Source organism: Rhynchophorus ferrugineus, unplaced genomic scaffold (genome assembly GCF_030347505.1).
Source record: "Rhynchophorus ferrugineus isolate W39M unplaced genomic scaffold, kcgeb_rfMv2 rfM3, whole genome shotgun sequence".
Lineage (NCBI taxonomy): Eukaryota > Metazoa > Arthropoda > Insecta > Coleoptera > Curculionidae > Rhynchophorus > Rhynchophorus ferrugineus.
The window spans coordinates 45027104-45049364 of NW_027472582.1; the positions used below are offsets into that span (position 1 = coordinate 45027104).

General features: G+C 32.4%; 1 protein-coding gene and 2 long non-coding RNA genes across 6 annotated transcripts; 2 read left to right on the forward strand and 1 right to left on the reverse strand.

Moving 5' to 3' along the window:
• Positions 1–7669: 7669 nt before the first annotated feature.
• On the reverse strand, positions 7670–9064 carry LOC143194377 (uncharacterized). Its single transcript, XR_013005313.1, has 2 exons — positions 8925–9064; positions 7670–8829 (listed from the first exon to the last, which is right to left on the reverse strand). It is a non-coding gene; the product is annotated as an uncharacterized LOC143194377 (long non-coding RNA).
• Positions 9065–9297: 233 nt separating this feature from the next.
• On the forward strand, positions 9298–15643 carry LOC143194378 (uncharacterized). Of its 3 annotated transcripts, none has more exons than XR_013005316.1 (5): positions 9298–9961; positions 10028–10232; positions 14473–14612; positions 14664–15155; positions 15340–15643. It is a non-coding gene; the product is annotated as an uncharacterized LOC143194378 (long non-coding RNA). The 3 variants fall into 3 exon arrangements; XR_013005315.1 differs by having other exon boundaries at positions 9298–9673; positions 9751–9961; positions 14664–15643; XR_013005314.1 differs by having other exon boundaries at positions 14664–15643.
• Positions 15644–16547: 904 nt separating this feature from the next.
• On the forward strand, positions 16548–22222 carry mus101 (mutagen-sensitive 101). 2 transcript variants are annotated; one of them, XM_076399486.1, is made up of 23 exons: positions 16548–16855; positions 16907–17046; positions 17105–17345; positions 17399–17606; positions 17659–17840; positions 17898–18051; positions 18107–18180; positions 18236–18538; positions 18586–18718; positions 18787–18959; positions 19035–19176; positions 19232–19361; positions 19416–19582; positions 19633–19785; positions 19870–20046; positions 20100–20261; positions 20320–20507; positions 20940–21144; positions 21197–21270; positions 21325–21573; positions 21629–21731; positions 21785–21887; positions 21941–22222. In XM_076399486.1, exons 1-23 carry the CDS (start codon positions 16769–16771, stop codon positions 22146–22148), a joined length of 3756 nt encoding a protein of 1251 aa, XP_076255601.1. In that variant the 5' UTR covers positions 16548–16768; the 3' UTR covers positions 22149–22222. The 2 variants fall into 2 exon arrangements, with proteins under 2 accessions (XP_076255601.1, XP_076255600.1); XM_076399485.1 differs by having other exon boundaries at positions 16549–16855; positions 17102–17345.
• The last annotated feature ends 39 nt before the right edge of the window (positions 22223–22261 follow it).

Sequence of the window (22261 nt, forward strand, 5' to 3'; positions counted from 1 at the left end):
AAAGTTTTCATTTGAGGTGTTTTCCTTGTTTATAATTAATACAGTATTATCAGTAAACTAGTTTGAAATATTAAGTACTAACAAAATTAATATGTTGAATACATTTTGTAAACAATATAAGTATCTAATATATTGGGTGTTCGATTAATATTTTTACAGATTTTCAGAAAATGTATTTAATATAATGTAATAAATCTGAACAAACTTAATGTTGGAAATGGTTGTTAAAAAAATAATTAGTTGTCTATTCATCGTTGGAGCGCACTGCCATTAGAGTCCTTTTATTTATTTATTGTTACTAATTTATTTTGGCCTGATTACTCACAGCTGACGATTGCAGCTAAACTTTCTTGCGAATTAATGAAACACTTTACTTTACACTACATAATTTATTTATATTAATTACAATTTAAGTGAACCAAGGCGATCTTTAAATAGGGTCCTTCTATCTAGACTTCTTGACCCCGACCTCACTAATTGTGAGTTTAGCGAATTTAAGTGAAAGAGTACTAGAACACCTAGGTTCAACCTATTTAAGGTGGCATGTATGTCATGCGTACACCGAAAGTATACTATATTTGCCGATTACCTCCTGTGCTATTCAATGGTAAATTATAAAGGTCTTTCCATATTCCAAATAAACTAGACGCCAGGTAGTTGTAATCAAATATTGACTGAGAGAGAATATGCCGAAGAGACCCAAATACCGCCATAAAGCTATACAAATGCAAATGTAATATTCTAAAGCGGTACTTTGGGAAATGACTTTAGAATTTTACAAACATAATTAATAATTTTACTCATTTATCTCTTGTCAATTGTAGAGTATCCTCTAATGAAGCCTTTCTAGTGATTATTTAGTATTATCTGCATTTCAATCACATATATCAACCTATGACAGACCATGCGCTCAAGTACTTTACATAGGTGACTGGTTAACGCGATAGGCCTGTAGCTGGATACTGAATGCCGTGGTTTACCTGGCTTGTATATAGGGACTAATAGCGACTGCTTCCACGACAAAGGCAAATGTCCCCTCATCCAAACTTCATTGTAGATATTAAGCAAATGGAAGTGTTGCGGTTGAGTTAGGTTTTTGATTAATGGGAAGCAAACGTTATTTAGTCCGGAAGATGTGTTTCTACCCTTACTCATGGCCTTATTAAGCTCTTCAATTGTGAATGGAATATTCAAAAAATTGTGTGTATTTTTGCTTACCCCATAATTGCTGTTCATCTTTTCCTCCTTATGTTGGTTTATTATGGAATGATAGTGTGCTGCAAATATTTCAGTCGTCGTCATACGTCGACTTCCATCAACCATTACTGGTATTTTAGATTGTGGGGTGCCTTTTAGTATGCATACTTTCCTCCATATAGTATGTGATGATGTTTGCGGAGTAAGACTACTTGTAAATTTTCTCCAAGAGCTTAATTTTGCTTGCCGAATAATTCTTCTCGCAATTGCCTTTAATCTGTTGTAATTTTGAAGGAGTTCGGATGTTGGGTTTAATTTGAATCTGTTAAAGCCCTTTTCCTATCCTTTATTACCCTAGCACAGTCTTTATTCCACCATGGTACCGGTAATTTGTTTATTTTTGTGGTGTTAATACGAGTTAATACGAGCTGCATTGACAATAGAATCGGTGAATTCTTTTACGATTGTGTCTATATTTTTTGTGACTGGGGTGGTTTCAATCACCGATCTATATTGGTCCCAATCAATACCTCTAATATTAAGTTCAGTCGCGTCAACCTTGGTTGTCACCTCGCAGTCACAGCCCCCTGGGGGATCTGGTGAATATCAACCGAAGTGGGAAAGTGGTCGCTGTCATGCACATCAGCCACAGTTGTCCATCTCGCCTGTCCAGCCAATGAGGAAGAGCACAGGCTTCAGTATAATGGTGAGAATGTGCCCGATAAAACAGATACGAATGTAGGTGATCCGTCATTCATAAGATTATTGTCATTAATGACCTCAACAATCCGACCCCTTTGATTATATTTAGATGAGCCACACTCAGGGACATGAGCATTGAGATCCCCCATGATGAGTTTGGGATTTGGCAATTGAGAGCTTCTAGTTTTTTCAATGCTCAAAGAGGGAGACAGATACAAACTACACAGTAAGACATTTCTGCCAGATAAATATGCTCTGACAGCTACTGCTTCAAGCTCTGTTATTATGTCAATCTTTTCTTCGTGTATTTCTGTGCAGATTAAAATAGGTACGCCTCCAGATGAACGTGCACTATTTGTCCTGTCTTTTCTTATTATCTTATAGCCTCGCAATTGAAAAGAGTCTGTATGTGATAAGTTTCCTGTAGGAGCATAATCGATGTCTTATAAAGTCCCAATGACAAGACGAAGCTATTCCTGTTTTCTTTTGATGCCATTAATATTACATTGCACTATGATGGTCATTTTAATTATTGTGTAAAGGTTTCTACTTCCATATCACTACCTGATCTATGCTTTGAGCTTAATTTGTTACGGTCTTTAGAGTGACCACTGTTGTTCCTCTTGCTTGGTGGTGATGAGCTACGCGAGGAGCCAGGCGTTTAATTCCGATAATTTTCGGAAACGGCCTGCCTCTCTTTACTCTTATTGGGCAGACTTGAAGGAGCTTCTCCCCTTCTCTGGGACTGAGATCCGGATGAATGCGGATGGAGGATAGGAGGATGGCGGGATAGGAATCGATCCCTCCCACCCAAAGCAACCCGGGCCGGGGAGGGTTTTCGGTGTGAATGTGGAGGGGCCTGTAACCCTCTTGTTGAAACCGAGGTGTTTTCAGTGGAGGTTTTCTTCGTAATTGAAGAATCCTCCCGTGTGGAAGTGGATGTTGTCGATCTGGATGTTTCCTTCATTTCTTGTTTATCTATGTTGCGCGGTGGTGACACAAGTTTTTTTAACAGCATTGGTAAAATTCATTTGAGTATTGCCCAACTGCTGTCTAGCTAAATTCCTAGCCACGAAGTATGACAGCTTTTCATGAATTTTTACTTTCTGTATTAAAAGTTCCTCTTTGAATACAGGGCATCCCCTGTATCTTGGGGAGTGCTCCTGTCCACAGTTAACACAGTGGGGCGGAAGCATTCTACTTCTCCATGTGTGTTTTTCCCACAAGAGGGACAGGTAGGAGCATATGTACAGTTCATGGACATGTGACCGAATCTCTGGCATTGATAACACCTCATGGGGTTTGGAATATATTGTCACTAATTGTAACTTTCAGACTTAGGTAACCTGCCTTGATTTTTTCAGGGATGTGATCCTTTCTAAATGTTAGGATGTAACTATTGGTTGCAACCATCTCTCCATTTTTCTTCGAGACGATACGCTTTACCGATGTTACTCTCTGTGATGCTAAATTCTCCAGTATCTCCTCATCTGTACACACAGATAGCTCCCTGCTCGATATAACTCCTTTGCAGAAATTTAGTATATTATGTGGGCAACTGTTACCTCTATACTGTGAAATTTCTTTAGTTTCAGCATTCTCTCTGACTGTCTAAAATTTGACACTGCAACTAGTATTGTTCCATTTCTAAGTTTTTTAACTGACTGTACTTCTCCCACCGCTGACAATAATTCTCTATGTATAATAAATGGCGATAAACATGCCAGTAGATCACCCTCGGATGATATGATAAAATATTTGTCGTATTTTTCTTGCGTATGCCTATTCTGTAATTCATTCTCTTTCCTGGGCCTCTTTAGACCATTATTTTGAGTGCCAGTAGTTGTTACCTGCATCCCGGCCTGGTCCCCTACCGGAAGTGCTGCGCAATCGGTCGAGCGGGGCCTGCGCGACTACCCACGGCCTCGACCGGTACTGGGGTTGCGAATCCCTGTACCGTAATTTTGTTCTCCAAATTATGTAAATCCATAGTTTATGAGAAAGACATAGAACACATAGGGGACGCTATCGCCGGGATCGTCACACCCGTACTATGGCCGCGACGCGTCAACCTTGGTTGTCACCTCGCAGTCACAGCCCCCTGGGGGATCTGGTGAATATGTCACGTGCAGGGAACTTCTCATCCTGTTTCCATGTTCAGCATCGAGCTTAAGCAGGACGTTGTCGATCGGTGATTTGTCGATCGATTGAATCTTATCGGCTATCAAATTTCTGATACTGTGTCCGCTACGAGCTCAGTTCATGTAACGAAAAGTAGAAGACAAAGAAGCAAAACCTAAAGGGTAGATGAGATTCTGCTGAAACGGCGTCAAAAAAGAGAACGTAAAAGCCAAACTCGAGTGGAAGCCCGGAATACTAGTACATGTCTCATAACCGACATTTCTATGGACTGGGAAGTAATTAAGAGTTATGTAAGAAATGTTGACATTTAGCTAGTTTATCGTGCTCGTTGCCACATATATCCATGAAGGACATTTTTATTATCTTTATTTTTATGACACAGAATGAACTATGGTTAGAGATTGGAAGACAAAGGATCATTTAAGGGAACACTATATTGTATTGAATGATTCACTTACGATTAACCGCCGTTTATGTTAAGTTATGTGTGACATAAATATGGCATATAAATAGCATAGAGAATTGAAGCAATTTGTGCACGTCATTAGGAATATAAACTACTTCTGATACTCTAAAAAGCATAGCTAATATCATTTGTAGATTTGAAGTCATCTGTAAATATAAGGCTGTCAGGATGATTGGTGACGAGTTTGTTGCATTTGACTCTGAAAGAAACCTGCTATCAAATATGATTTCAAAAAATTTGACATAATCTGCAGGATTAATAACATGGTCGTTAAAATTATAATGAAAGCTCATGTAGTTGCGTTTCTTGCAAATATAAGTAACTGTGGATTTGAAGGGGAAGGTCTGTTGTATTGTGGAAAAAGTTATATAGGAAAATATGATCCTAAAACGTTCAAGTGTCAACTTGATCCAAGGCATTCTGAGACCTTGTAACAAAACAATTTCGTGTTCTCAGCTGGAGAAAACAGAGCGAATATGATGTCCTAATACAAAAAGTTTTTTGTAAATGGAACCATCTGGAATGAGGAGCGAGTTAGATTTTATTCAAAGAGTTATTTTATAAGTTAAGTCTATTTAATATTTCAAAGATATTGCATAGGGGGGCGATAGAAATATGGGTCTATAATGAATCCTATAGGTTTATTTCTTTTATAAATTAGTGTGGGCACAGAATGAGATCAGAGGGGTAGATAACACTATCCTCTATCACTACATCACATATGACACTATAAACTAGATTTTCAGCAAGAACAGGAAATGGCAGGTACTTTATTAAAGGGAAACGAATACCGTCAGGTCCGGAAGATAAAAGGGCGGTGACAATTTAAAACCTCAGCCTGCTCATTTAAGAAAAAGGACTGAATTTAGTGAAGTGATTTTGGTATGCAGTACATATTATCAAAGTGGTTGGCTAGTGTTTCTGCAATTTCTCATTCTCCGATTGCCAACATCTTGAGTCTATTGAGTTTTACAATGTCACTACTCTTGACTCGATTCCAAAGATGTAATGAGGAGGAACTGTATTTGAGATTCTGAACAAATCTTGCCTAAGGGGAACGCTTGCTTGCCTTATATTTTAGAGATTAGAGATTCTGCCGCATTTTGTTTAAAAGCAATGAATTTGCAAAGTGAAGGCCAGGCTCTTAAGTGAGAAAGTACACAGCTTCGTTAGCTTAACCACTCTGAAGTAAAAACAATTCCATCAGGAAATCAGTCAAAAATTATATACTGTCATGCTGGATATAAGGGGGATTAAATTAAATTGTTATTAAATTAGGATAATTTATTATGTGAAAAGAACACAAGAAGGGTAACACACACATAAATAGAACGCCAGCCAGCACGATTGAGTTGAATGTTACTTTAGGGGAGGGGAAAATTTAAAAAGATAATGGGCGTGGATACGATATTGCAGCAGGAACACCCCAGTATTGTCACCCGTCGTATTCGGTGAAGACCAAGTTCTATGGGAATCAATTATAAATGTTTCATTTATTTCAATTAGCCGTTAACTCGCCTTTCGATAAGTAGTTGAGGTCCCCCTAGATATAAAGTAGGAGTCCGCTTCCAGGAATTTGTAGCTTCAATGTTGATGGAGCTTTGTTCGAACCCAATACCTAATCTTAATCGACTCATCATTTAACTCAATATATTATTTACTCTACGAACTTCAACAAACGCGAATTTCAAAGTGTCTCTAGTGTTTTCTCAAAGTGAGACGTTCATATGTTTTAGTATTTAACCACCTTTCAATTTGCATCTAAATAAATCAATAAATCATTCCGATTTTAAACCAAATGGCAGATACAATAGTAAGGACACCCTTTAATGTCACTGGTAGATCACAAAATTTTCTGCGTCTTTATCGAACTTTAAAGTATCTCCAGTGTGAAACCTTTTCTATAGGAATATTTCCAGTTCTTCATACAAAAATCAATAAATCATTTATAATGTAGTCCCTATACTAGATACAGTAGTAAGAATACCCTTGAATCTCACTGGTGCAACTCCACAAATAACAAACATAATCTTTCTATCGGCTAGATATCCAAATGTTTTTCTCATAACTCTTAACTTGGAAATTTTATTCCGCAAGATCAATAAACAATAATTATATGCGATTATTATTAAAGATCGGGTTCAAAAAAAGAAAAAATCATTCATTCCGAAGAAATCTGATTCATGTAAAAGATTAACACACCTATTCAAATGGTTTAAAATACCTCTGCTAAAATCAGTGAGTTCTTTCACCATTCTGTTGACAATTTCTGACTTTTTTCACACCTTAAAAAATTGTTTTGTGCAACTAAAATAGACAGATTTGTAATCAACAACCACTTCATGGCGTATAAGTACAGTGAATTATTAGAATAAACTTTCATGAAAATGTATGTGAAAATATCCCTAGGCCTAGAATTTTTAATTAACAACAACCTCGTGGCGGATAAATAAAATGAATTATTAGAATTAGGAAATATTCACACTGAAACTTTCATGAAAATTTCATTTGAAAGACATATTTAGGCGATGGCACGAATCTGCAATGCTTCAGGATGTAATGGCGCCAAAGCGTATTGAAGTTAGGGTAAAAACTTGTAATGCTTGTGCATAAATAAGGTCTTTTGTGCATCTCAGAAAGATTAACATTTAAGCTGTTTATTTTTATAATGCAATTTATTTCAATGCAATACTTTACAAAGCAGTCTGCGATATACATAGTATAATCATACATAGTACAGAAATAATTAAACAAAAATGTTATCAAATATAATTTATTTTAACATTATAGTTTATCTAAAAACTACAGTTAATTATACAGCCACAATAAATTATAGGTAAGCGTTAAAACCTCTTTTCATATTGCTTTCAAGAATTTTGCATACATCTGACAGCTAGTCGCCTTCCGGTTGTCAGATGAACGCTAAATTATTCAAAATATTAGTTATAATCAGGGGTGTGCAACTGCAATGGTAAGTAGTGGGGCAAAATTTTGCTTAGTTCAATCATTAGCGGCGCTGACAATATGAATTTGATTGGTTAGTTTAAAATACTTATGTAGAAACCTGTAAGGAAAATACTTTGCTTTGATTGGTCTGCCATTTCGCCTCATTATTTTGTGATGTCACATTTATTGGCCAATAGTATTTAAACGAAAATCAAATTTAATTTTTAAACTTAATTTATTAAAATAAAATCCTATACAAATGTACATAAGTGTAAATAATATAAGTATATATAAACAAAAAGCAAAAAAAACAATTATGAACTCTATTCTAGGCAAAATTAAAATATCTATAATTCTTCAATAACGCCTTTCCATATATGTTTAGTGCCATCAATTTTATGGGATCTATTAGAGTTCTAACTTATCTTGATATATTGAAGGTAAACTTTAAATCCTTCCTTGTTGATATTGCATTAACTTCATTAACCCAAAAATACAATCACACCTCATAATAACTTAAAATTTGGTCTTGAAAATCATTATGGATTGGACAGTTGAAACACTAAAAATGTGTTTTTTAAAGATATTTAGATTTTGGAGTATTTAATATGTGGAGCTACTTAATATAGAATGTAGACAAATATTGCATGTTGTCTCATTTTCAGAAGTTTTGTTAAATACGTTGAAATATGACAAAATACAATATTAGGCTCTTGTTTTCCTCAGAGCAAAATTCTCTGGAACTGAAAATATAGACTCAACTGGTGATTTAACAACCTCAAGTGGTACTAGATATCCCGTTAAAAAAGAATATAAGTTATCTAATATGTTCATGTTCTTTACAATTTTCCCTGGGAGAATGATGTGAAAAAATTGAAGTGATGAGCCCTTTTAAAGAATTCTGGAACGTACTAGGTGAAGGATGCTGTTTCTACCTCCATGACCTCTAATAGATCGAACAAAATTCTTTAAGCAATCTTGGTTAAGATTTGTTAATCAAATGTAGTTATTTGTAAATTTAGACAAAATAGATTTCTTTAAGGTAACAAATCCCCTAAAAGTAGCAATTAAATTTTTAATTGATGGCACCGTAACAAATATTTTCTTAACAAGGCAATCAAATTTAAATATGTAATTCCTCTACTATAAAATGATTAAACACTGATTGTTCTAAAAAGTTAAAGTATTACAAATATTTGAGGGATATTTTACAATTAAAAGTAGTATTTATTACTACTAATTATCCAGTTATATTAATTATTACCTTCTTGTAAGACTTCCTTATGTAGAGACATCACACTGACTGCCTACGAACAACTTGGTAGTTTAATTGAATTTTATTTCTACTAACACCTTCATAAGTAGGTTTTGATTTTCTGTAAACAAACAATATGTAAACAGACATGTAGTAAATAGATAATTTTATATGTATCTGATAAAAACAATGTTGGATATGCATTTACCCTAATACCTGTTCGTGAAGGAGGGGTAATTCTAAATTTTTCAGTAAAATGTCCGTAACAGACACCATGACGTTGATATATTTGCATTGTGGTTTATCCAGGTAACTTACTACTATTTACTTGATCAACCCATTTTTGGAAAGGAGCGAGATTCCTTGGGAAACGATGTCTAATTTCCGTAGTAGATTTTTACCCCGGTACACTACATCTTTTACTACACTGACGCATTGTCATCAATTTTTATATTATTACTCCATAATAATTAATGTAAAACAGAAAATATGCATAACGTAAAACGAAAATTTCGTGATCTAAACAAAAACCAAAACCTACAAACAACAAACATAAAAATGGACGCCCATAGAAAATGCTGACTTCACACAATTTGATCGATCAATCACGTTTCATGTTAGTGAGGGCACCAGGAATTTAAACTAGCCAATCACAATTTGCGATCGCAGGGCTACAGTTGATTGAACTAAACAAAACATTTCCCCAAGGTCGCCTATACCGTGAAATTTCTATTTTTTCTATGGTTATAATTACTACAGGTTATAAACCGGCAAACATTATTTTAGTCCTTTGATTATTTTGATACGTAAATTTTAAGTCGCTCCGTAATATATCATATCACTTTTTGAAAATGCCGAAAACAATATATATTCAGGGTCACAAATTAATTGCAGCTTTAATAGGTTATTTCGAAGAGTAACGAGATAATGGAAGCCCTCTTTTACCGGTAAATTCCGTTAGAGAGGTAATTATTGATGTTATTAAATAATATTCTAACATATAAATTCTACAATCCTACAATTTTATTGAAAATGTTTTTAGCGGGTTGCTAAATGTTAGTGTGGGTACTATGAATAAAATCGCTTACAAAATGAATAATATTTTTAAAGGAATAAAATAAGAAAAAGGAAGATAAACTATTTGAATTTGTGTATGTTGATGAAACTTGAATATTTGAAAATGGTTCATTGTTCAACTTTTGTCAAGACAGTAACAAAAAAAGTGTAAAGACAACAAAAATTGATGGAAAAAGGTAATAGTTACAAGAGCATTCGATTAATTTTTGTTTATCATTACATTTATTAATAATTAATTGCAGATATATTGCTGCTCGAGAAGGATATTCCATCGGTAATTGAGAAATGGTGGAATCGTGATCATGTTTTAGACAGATTATAAATTAACAGTTTAGTGAATGAATTGGACAGTGAGTTGGAAAGTGAAAATGAATGAAGGAAATGTGATAATGCTGTGCAATGCTGGAAATTCCTGATACAGAGTGATGAGAGTAGAAACAACTAAAGGTATGCACATAATTAATTCAATATAACTGTAGAAAATGGTATTATAGTGCGTGAAAAATTTGTGTGCACAGATGTGACTATAACTGTTCAAAATTAAACATGAGCATTAGGTTAGAACGTATGAGGAGAGAATGAATTCTAACTGTTTTGTAGATATGGTAAATGTGTTAGACAGAATCCAGTGATTAATTTTATGAAGAATGGTATGCAGAGATAGTAGCAGAAGAAATAAAATATCCCGTGATATCAAGATGACTTGACAAGTAAACACTCCATCGAAGGAAACAAGAATTAAACTAAATTAAAATAAATTATTTGACAATATTTTTATTCAATTATTTTATTAAGATTAGAATTTTCTTATATGTCAAAGCCAAACTGAACTAAAACTCGCACACTAGAGTTGATGCAGCAACATTTCAATGTTTCGACGTCACAAATGACGCATTACTAAAAAAACTTTGAATAGACTATATTCGATTTTTACCGACTTGGGTAAACCATTAATCCATAATAACATAATCCATAAGTTGATACATCAGTGGTTATACCACTGATATATCAACAAATTATTCCGAGTATTCCCAATAGTCGATTGGAGAGAAATATATCCAGTCAATAAAATAAAACTCATAAACATAGTTAAATGATGTGGGGCTTGGAGTAAAGCATGGACGAATATCAAGTGCTTAACACGTTCGCTGCCGATCTGGGATCAAATACTTACCCTAGAAGCCCACTATGTTTTTCCTGATTACAACTCTAAAATATTCCAAATAACGTTTTTTAACGTGTGTCCAGTCTAGATTTTAATGTTTTTTACAAATTTTTTGTTTGTGTAAGCACTGAAGTCAAAATTTATTGCCGATGGCCGCACAACGCGCGAGCGAATTAAAATGGGCAGAATAGAAAAATGCATTGCTGATTAGAAGATATAATTTAATATACCATAACAAAACTATAAAATGGGAATGAATCAACTATTAAAATAAAAAAAATATTAATCAGAAAAACGAGAAAAAAATAACTAACTAATTGTTACTACAAACAAACAAAATATCTATTCAAGTAAATTGAGAAGTCAATAGAAATAAATGAACGACCATAAGCTAATACAAATTTTCACTAAAACTCACAAAATGACTACATACATATATAGTGTCGTTTTTTGCTTTCTCATTACCTTTCCTGCTTTCTTCTCCTCTCGTATTTTCAAAACATGTTCGCGGATAACCGCTCTGGAAGTAGGTTTAAACGGAGCCCTTAGTTACCTTTTTATGGCAGACAAACGAAAGTCATAAATTGGAATACGATTGCCTAAATATTTATTGTAATGTTAGGGCACCTTTCATATCTATTTTCCACTTTTAGGACGAGAGGGCCCTGACATATCGATATTTTTTCCCGCCATATACAATTCTGTAATACACACTAATCAAAAAGGAAAAATCGAAACCAAGAACCTAAATGCACTCACCTAACATATAGTCTGCAGATAATGCCGATACAACTGTATGGGCACAGTGCTAGTGCGGAAGTAAATACAAGGCTTAGAAAGACCACCGCACACATAACATGCTGGAGCGTAATTGGCGTCCAATGAAAACTTGTTATTGGCAGCGAACGTGTTAAGGAAAATTCGATCGACAAACTGATCGGAGGAAACTTACGTTATTCGACCCAAAAGATACTTTCTAGTATATCATGTCGCAAAAGACCACAAATAAATAACAATTAATAGTATTAATAATACTTTTAAACATAACTATAACGATAAAATTAGTTACCAAAACTTCAAAACAAGGAAAGCAATTAAAACGGCATTCGTAACACACATTCGTAGGTACAGAGATAAATCTGCGGATTGTGACAGAAATATGATATAATACACAAAACACCATCAACTTTACTAAAACATCTAGATTACATTACAGCAAATAAGAATGAAGATCTTAACGATAATTCGTTTTGATTATATAATAAATTATTAGGGATACAACCCTTTTTTATTATTTATTTATTGCGTTGTTGTCGACTAACCTTCAATTTTTCTTTACAATAATTTAAATCTATATAAATATCTAGAAAGACGCATCGACTCTATTTTAGTCTTTGGTATAATAATATTTATGTTTCTATTAATTACACCTCACTATACTAGCCAAAATCAACAGGTTTGATTTATTTGAGTTTGTGTGCTGTTCCGGTGCTGCCTAAGAGCTACAATGCTTGAATATTGACATGAGAATGAAATGTCTCCTCATGTCCCCTTGCGATTCTCTTCAGTTCCTGAGTAACAATCATCATCTGAAGGTCTTGGTGTAAGTAATCAGTCCTGTAGTGTCTAGATGTACCTACAATACGTCTCAGAACTTTGTTTTGGAAAATCTGTATTGTATTTATGTTACTTCCCGCGGGACATCTCCATAATTGAATTCCGTATGAACATATAAGTTTCAAAACTTACTTGTATAATAGCAGTTTATTATATTCCGATTATTGTGACTCTTCCAATTAACCAATACATTTTCCTATAGTTCGAGTCCAATTCCTTCCTTTCTTTTTACATGTTCCTTCAAGTGAAGTTTTCTATTAGACCCATACCCATATTTAGTATTAACACAATATCGAATGATAGTATTATTTATTATAATTGGTGTCTGTGCCACAAGCGCAGATTTGCTTTCGCTTTATTTTTAATTTTTATTTTCCAGTTTTGGGTTCAATTATTTATGTTGTCGCTTGCCTATTCCGTGTGGCTTTTTCGCTATTGTCTCTTAAAGCAAGAATCGTAGTATGATCGGCAAATGTAGCCATCATGATATTTTCTATTTGTGGTATATCACATGTAGGTTAAATTGGAAACATCATATTAAACAATAGAGAGAAAAAACCTAATACCAACACACCAGTTTGGCTTTATTAACAAACACTCAACAATTAACCAGGTCCACAGAATAACAGATATTATTGAAAAAGCCTACGGAAGTCAAAAAGTATGCTCAGCTATATTCTTAGATGTAGCACAAGCCTTCGATAAGATTTGGCATGAAGGCCTTGTTCATAAACTACAGAAAATGCTACCAAAACAATACTATTAAAACTATTAAAATCATACATTACAACCAGAATCTTTAGAGTCAAGCAAGAAGAAGCTTACTCTACAATAAAAGAAGCTAAAGCAGGTGTACCATAAGGAAGTGTACTGGGACGCTTTATCTACTTTACACTTGTGATATACCACAAATGGAAAATATCACGATGACTACATTTGCTGATGATACTGCGATTATAGCTGTCGGAGACAATAGTGAAGAAGCCTCACGAAAATTACAACACGCAAATGACAATATAAATAATTGGACACAAGCTTGGAAAATAAGAATTAATGAAAGTAAATCTGTACATATGGAGTTCACCTATAAACAGACCGTATTAACACAACAACCATAAACAGATACTATTATTCCATATAGCAACAACGCTAAATATCTCGGAATGAATCTCGATGCAAAACTTCGCTGGAAGGAACATATAAAGAAAAAAAGAAAAGAACTGGAATTGAAATATAGGAAAATGTACTGGCTAATTGGAAGAAAATCACAATTATAGGTACATAATAAATTGCTATTATATAAGCAAATATTGAAACCTATATGGACATACGGAGTTCAATTATGGGGATGTTCTGCAAAGAGTAACATTAATAAAATATAAATTTTTCAGAACAACAAAGTCCTGAGAGGTATTACGGGTGCACCCAAATACTATAGGACTGATTACCTACATCGAGATCTTCAGATACCCACAGTCAGTCAAAAAATCAAGAGAATTGCAAGGGGGCACGAGGAAAGACTCCATTCTCATACTAATATTGAAATATTGCAACTTTTGGATACCACCAGAACAGGACACGGACTCAAAAGAAACAAACCATCTGATCTTATGTAGTGTTGTGTTGTGAGGTGCATATATTAAAAAATTCAGCAGTGACATGTATAAACATTATACCAAAGACTGAGATAGGGCCGATGGGTCCTCCTAGTTATAAACCTAGATTTAAGTTAGCACAAAGACAAATTGTAGGTTAGACGGAAACGACTAGTAACAATGTATTAATTAAATAACAAAAAATATATATTAGACAAATATTACCTAACCTAAGGAGCAATGCATTTAGACCTATGATTTAGACTTTTGTAAGATTAAAAGATTAAGTTATTAAGTTTATATTTTACAGATAGTAAAGAAATGCAGAATCATTTTACTTTGAAGAAGTATTAGACCGTCTTTAAAAAATGGTTGATAATGTTACAAATCCCAAACTGACTGGATTTACCATCAAAGAAATTTATAATCATTACAGCGTGTCGTGTTGCTGTAAGTTGAAGTAATTATATGATATATCAAATATTAATTTTTTAATTTTAGAAATTAATCCCATTCCGAAAGAAGCTACACAAATGGCCATATACTTTTATTCTTGGGTCAATTATTTGATAGTTGAAATTCCACTAAAATAATAGCTCCTGAATCCAAACCTTGTAAGAGAAATTAGCCAAACTTTAATATATTAGGAATTTTGGTACAAAGCGATTCAGGAATTAAAGAATGGTTAACTTTTATTGCCCAAGTAACAACATATTAGTAATAAAAAATTGATAAACACCTTGAGGTGATTCATTTCATTAATGAAAAAAATGTGTAATTATCCGAATAAATATATTGGCTTAAGGCCACTTAATCAAGATAATTTGGAATTTTTTTTGGAATAAGTTAATTTTTTCATCTCATTTGCCTTTAGGAAATTGTGAAGATCATTAATTCAATTCTAACGACGGATGTATTATCAGGAGTTGAGAATTTGCAACTTCACTTTATACCTTCAACTGCAGATGTTCCTACATGAACAAATAGGGCAAGGTAATGTCACATGTCCCAGAAAATTATTTTATTATACTGTCAGTAGTTCCAGCAGTTGAGCTATCTTACATATTTTATCTCACTAGATTGCCACGCCGCTGTAATAACATATGTTTTGGTCAAACATCTTTAAAAAATATAAGTTTAAAACCTTTTAGTTGTATACTATTTAATGGTCTTTCAGATAGAAACAGATAAACAGAATTTTAACAGAGAGAGACTCAAAGTTAGCTTTCAGTATGAGAAATAGATCAGTATAAGAAAACAAAAAGCCAGAACTCTAATAGCTCCTATTAAATTGATGGCCCTAACCAAATATGAAAAAGGGAAAAACAGAAGAGATAATTTGGTTTGTTCTAAAGTTTTTTGTTTATGATAATATTTATATTTTATAAATATATTTATTTTTACACATAATTTGTAGTTTTACAGGTTATATTTATTCCATTAATTAAATTTTATTTAATAAATTTATTTGAGAAATTAAATTGTTTTTTATTTAAATTTTATTGGTCAATTAAACGTGACGTCAGGTTAGTAATGTGCCAAAATTTATCAAAGATACAATCAAATGGCTTCCCAACAAATTGTTTTCCTTACAGGTGCCTATAATGGAGATTTGAAATGACCAATCAAATGACTTTAATAGCCGATTTAACGCCATCTGGATGTTGGGTAATGCAAAATTTTCTCCAGAGCCTCCTATTGCGTTCTCTATTATTCTAGGACTATATCACTTGACGGCTGCCCGATTCCTCAGACAGAATCCAGCTGAAAAATATTGATAATTGTAGCGGTAAAATGACTTCAATAATAAGAATGCCGAAAAAATAGTGTATATTCCGATATTCGATAAATCGATTTTTTTTAAATATCGAAACCTACATTATGGATTATTATTTTCCCACACGGTCGCTATCCCTAATCTCGAAAATAAAAATCGACACTTTCGACACATAATTTATTAATAACATATAAACATATACAAGAATTATTGGTTTAATATCTAATAATATTTATGGTTTAATAATTTAAGATATATCACAAAAAATATCAGTCATATAATCAATATATTATGGTGATTAATATATTTTACCATCAATCTATGTTTCAATAATGGGATTTATAATAAAACACTAATTTTCAGAACTAAAAATATATACTACCCTTAATCTATCTATATATATATATATATATATATGTCCGGAAAGTATCAAATTAAAAAATATTGATTTATTTTCTATACTAATTATTCTGACTAGCAAAAAATTAAAAAGATCATTAGTTTGAAGAATATATAAATTTATTAAAGAAATATCAGTATAACACATTAACGCAAGAATATCGATATATTTTTTGATTTTCTATCGATTTCTGTCTCCGTTCCTACATTACACTTTGTCAAGATTCTGTCAAGTTTAAAATTCAACTGGTATCAACTGCTATTATTGTTGTGATGGCCAGTCAAATAGTTTTCTGAATATTATCATAATTTCCGTTATATTAGAATTGGATAATATAATAAATTATAACAGTACCAGAAATATTAATCGAATTATAACCTAACTTTAAGAAATCAATTTTGTATATTGGAATTACAGCCAAAACAAATCATGTCAGATATTCATATAGTATTCATATTACCAGAAGAATGTAAAGATGAATCTGAAGCATCTCCTATAATGAAAGAAGCATTTAATGTAAGTTTATGTATAATTATATTTAGCCAAATATTAACATATTTATTTTAGTTATGTATGGAATTAGTAAATGATATTAGTTGGCAGAAGGAATCTGAACTTGATTTACAAAACTTAACTAAACTAAGTTATATTGTATTTGAAGATTTCGGTACACGCGATTTCAGTGATATAATAAAAACAAAATCAGCGTAGGTTTAATAGTATTTTAGTAAATATTTTTTTAACGTATATTTTATTTTGAAGCAGAGTTGTTGGCCCAAAAGCTATTAGTGTATGTTTATCAGAGAGTAAGCCAATTCCCAGTTTTCAGTGGCCTATTTTAAATGTTACTATGTATGATTGTGTTGTTACATGTTCACATTTATCAAAAATACAAAAGGAGTCAATTAAAAATAAGGTACAACTTATGGGAGGTTTCTACACAGGTGATTTTTTGGGTAATGTAACACATTTGATATGTGATGGCTCTACATCAGAAAAGTATTTGGTAAGACTATGAGACACTACTCTAATAAAACTATAAAAACAATGATTTAATAGTTTGCTGCTGAGAAAGGAATAAAACTAATGTTACCTAATTGGATTGATTACTTGTGGCAAGAAAGTCAACAAAAAGTCATTAGTACAAATGATTCAGATTTTTTAGAGAAATTTAAATGTCCTATTTTTCATAAGCAAATAATTTGTACTACAGGAATATCAAGTCGTTCAGAAAAAGTTAAATTACAAGAATTAATTACTGCAAATGGTAATTAAATTTAATGGATATCATGATATTAGTTTAATTGCTTAATTTAAAGGTGGTGAAATGGTTGGGAAACTAAATTTGCATCAAACTCATGTTTTAATTTGTCATGGTACAGAAGGAACTACCAGTGAGAAGTTCAAAGCTGCAAAATCTAGGTCTATACCGTGTGTAACAACAGATTGGTTATTCAATAGTGTTGAAAAAGGATACTCTTTACCCTACAAAAATTATCAAGTGTGTTCTTTATTCATTAAAAGTTTAAATACTTTAACTTGAAAAATTATATTTGAGGTCAAAGCTGCTACATCAACACCAACTAAAGATAGTGAAAATGTGAATCCGAATTTTTCTTGTATAAGTTCTATAGGTATTTTATCAGGAATGCAGAAGTCTCAGATAGATGAAACTATGAGGTGTTCAATATCAAATGAAAAAAAAAGAAAGGGTAATTTATACATTGAATTAAAATTTTATGTGGTATATTACATCTTATTTTTTAGCTTCTGAAGATTTAATAGATAAAATAGATATGAAACGTGTCAAAGGAGCAGGAAGTTTTTTAGATGGATGCTCAGTTAGTATAACTTTTTGTATTATATGTAACATTTAAATATTATATTGTCTTGTAGATTTTTGTTGCCGGTTTTAATTTTGAACAGCGTGATAAACTCAATAAGGCAATTAATCTCAGTGGAGCTACTAGATATGACAGTTTGTCAGATAGAGTAACTCATGTAATAGTTGGTGATCCATGTTGTGCTGAAGTACAAACAGCATTGAATAAGAAATTGGTGTGTACTTTTGTATCTGTTCAATGGCTTTTGGATTCTATAGAACAGCAGCGACCTGCAAAAGAAGAGGATTATGCAATTTATAACATTATAGAGAAACAGTCGAATGAACATAATATTAGTTCACCAGTGAATAAAAAGGTAATTAATTAATCATTTATAAATTAAGCTTATTTGTGGTATTTTAGGCCTTAAATATACTACGGAAAAGTAAGTTAGCTGTTGAAAATGTTGAAAAACAGGGTACATCTGATACTGATAAGGAGATCTTAGGGGATGATACCTTAACTCAACAATATTTGGGTAATATTTCAAAACAAGGTAAATATTATGTTCTTTTGGTTTTGTTTTCTTTGATTGGTATCTGAAAACCTATTACTTCATTTTAGAAAAACAAGACACATTAAATAAGTTATTGGAAGGTGTTGTTTTCCCAGAAAATAAAACTTTAGCTGAGCCAGAATTTACATTAAAGACAAGAACATTAAAAACTGCTCCAGTATCTATGCAATCTAATAATGAATCTTCCGTGCGTTTTGAAGCCGATGAAAGCTCCAGTCAGGTAATCATGATTTTCCATTTACGTTGGTAATTGTAACAAACTGTATAGCTACTATAATATTATACTTAATTTTAGGTTACTACAGGTGTTTCTGCAAATGTATCTATTTTTTGTTCATACACGTTTGTTGTTGCTAATTTTGATGAAGAAACAACTGAAGTTATTGAGGAGCATATAGAAGTTTCTGGCGGAACTGTAATTAAAAATATATCTGGCAGTAATTTGAATAAATCTTTATATAATTTGTATATTAATCTTTACTTAAATTATAGGTATTGTTGATTATTTAGTAGTGCCAATTCTGAAAAAAAACAAATCACCACATAAAATTTGTGCCAGAGAAATAGTTAATGAATTATTTATTATTGAAAGCATAGAAGAAGAAAATTTAGTAAATTTATCGTTAAGTCACACCTTCATTGTCATAACATTTTTATTACTTAACACTAATTGTAGATATTACCATAGACCTATAGATATTCCAAGTAACAATCCATTAAAAGATTGCGTGGTAACTATAAGCGCCTACACCGGACAAGAGCGACATTTTCTTAAAACAGTTATCGAAGGTTTAGGAGGGGTATTTCAAGAGCAATTCTCTCGAAGAAACATTCCGTCAAAGAGTAAGAGATTTTATGGTGTAGTTTATTTTTTTATTTGCATTCCTTTGTAGATGTATTAGCTTCAACCCATCTTGTTTTACCAACTGCTGAAGGAAAAAAATACGAAGCCGCTATCAAGTGGAAATTGCCCGTTGTTAATAAAGAATGGCTTCTGCAGTGTGTTAGTTCTGGAAGTAAAGTTCACATTGATGACTTTTTAGTCGGTTAGTAATTTACATTTCAAAGATTAATTTCAATGCGAAAAATACGTTAAAGAAATAAAAATTTGTTTTTTAATTTCACTATAGATAAAAATGATCAAGGTAAAGATTCAACATTCAAGAACTGTAGTGGTGAAGGTAGCAGTTCTTCATCTAAGGCGGATCAGTCTAATCAGAAAAATACATTTGAAGAAACACCTCTCAAAAATATAGAAATAACTGATAATGTTTCTACACCTACTAAGCAATTAGATAATAAGAATGGTATAATAATTTTACTAATAGTAGTAATAATCTGTATAAAAAATTACTTTTAGTGAAGACACCTTTGAATCAAATTTATCAAACGCCAGAGACCTACAGTCAAGTAACACCTTTAAATAAAATACTTCAAGACGCTATAGCAAATAAAATTTTGCCAACTCCCAGCCCAAAAACATATTACCCATGGGATCCAAAAACTCCAGATACCCCAATTGGTATGGTGAAAAATTATATCGCCTTTTTAAGTCATCTAGTAATACTCTAACTTTTTAGGTGCGTTCATTCGCGACAATCCTTCTCCCGCATTGCGGAAGGAAATGCAAAAATATGTTGATTCTTTTCCAGAATATGTACCACCTAAACGAAGATTAAGCACACCTCTATCCGAATTACGGAAAAGACTAAGAAATAAAGTACTGTATGGTGGTGAATGCAATGTGAATTCTCAAGATGAACAAAATGTAAGTGTTTCAATTAGTAAGTGACTGTTTCACTGAATGGGTTCTTGACTATATGTTTTTTCAATAAGATTGATGTTGAAATGAAACAAATCAAGCTTTATTTAAACTATTAATGAATTCATTTTTTCCACGCCAAACAGTAACATTTTGTAGATGCATTGCCTGCTGTTGCGGATTAATATACTTAATATGATTTTTCGGTCAAAATTGGTTGATAAAATTTTGTCGTTATATCGTAATCCATGGTGATTTGATAAATAATTGAATAATAAAGGAATACACGGAAACAGCATGGCCGCCCTTATTGAAAAACTGTCTACGTTATCGTGTCTGTTGAATTTGGTTTCAACTATCAGTATTTTAATGTTGCTTACAAAATTAAAAATTTTTAAAATGTTTTTAATGAATACATATATGAATATAAATATACAGGTCTCCAGAGGGATTAACGATAGTCATGAAGATGGTATTGGTTTACTACCTGAAGATCAAATTAGTACAAGCGAGAAATTAAAAGTGGGCCAAAAATTGCAACAGTTGCAAGATATGGTAATGGCCAGTGGCAGTGGAAGCGGATGCAGACGTCCTAGTCGTTTATCTGAAATAGTTCAAAATTGTGAAAGCCCATCTGCTGAAGGTAGTATATACCAGTAATATGATTTAATATATTTATATTGGTAATATTGTAGCTACAATTCCGAGAAATACCGAAACAAATTCTCAAGTATATACTGTAGATTGGGATTATGGACAGCGCGAAACTGTAAAACCTGCATAATGCCGAGTACTTAAATAATCAATAATTTATTTTTTGTAGGAAAGTCAAGCACCAAAAGTATTTCTTTTATCGGGTATTGAATTAAATCAACGGGAGCGTCTTTCCAAAACTATAAAAACATTGGGAGGTATCGTATCTGAATCAGCAAGTTACGACGATTCATGTACTCATTTAATTTGCCCAAAGCCTTTAAGAAATGAAAAAACATTAGCCTGTATGGCCGCAGGGAAATGGATATTACACGTATCCTATATTGAAAAATCTCAAGAAGCTGGCAGGTTCCTCTTTGTAATTAATATATACTTTACTATATTATTTTTATTTCTAAATTAAGAAATTTTAGGAAGAACATTTTGAATTCGGTAATCCTCTATCGCGATCAAATATTAATTATGAAGAGAAAGATTGTTGTATTAATTATTGGAGAAAAGAAATTAAAAAAAGGGGTAAATATTAGTCTCTAAGGATATTTATACTGTTAAATTAATTTTATTTTCAGGATATGGTGCCTTTAATGGTATGAGAGCTATAGTAATAGCTGAAAGAAGGGATCCTCTTGTTAAAGTTATAGAAGCTGGAGAAGGTGTTATTTTAAATATATCGTACGATTAATATATATGTATATTTGAAATATATAATATGCAAATTATTCTAGGCCACCATTTGAAGATTCGGTACATGCTACACATTGTTTGCTAGAAGCCAAAGTCGTTAAGGATTTATCACAGTATACACCATTAGCCTTACAAGGAATTAAATGCGTAAATACGATTTACATAAATGAATTTCTTCGAAATTGTGGAAAGGAAGTTACTAGCTATGTACTACCCTATTTCAGTTCCTACTACTCAAAAGAAAAATAGACTGACATAAGACATAATCAAATAATTAAAACTGTAGCAATTATGTAATGTAAATTAAAATAATTTTTCTTGCAGACTGTTTTTTTTTGTAAATATATTAAAAATTTGGGAAA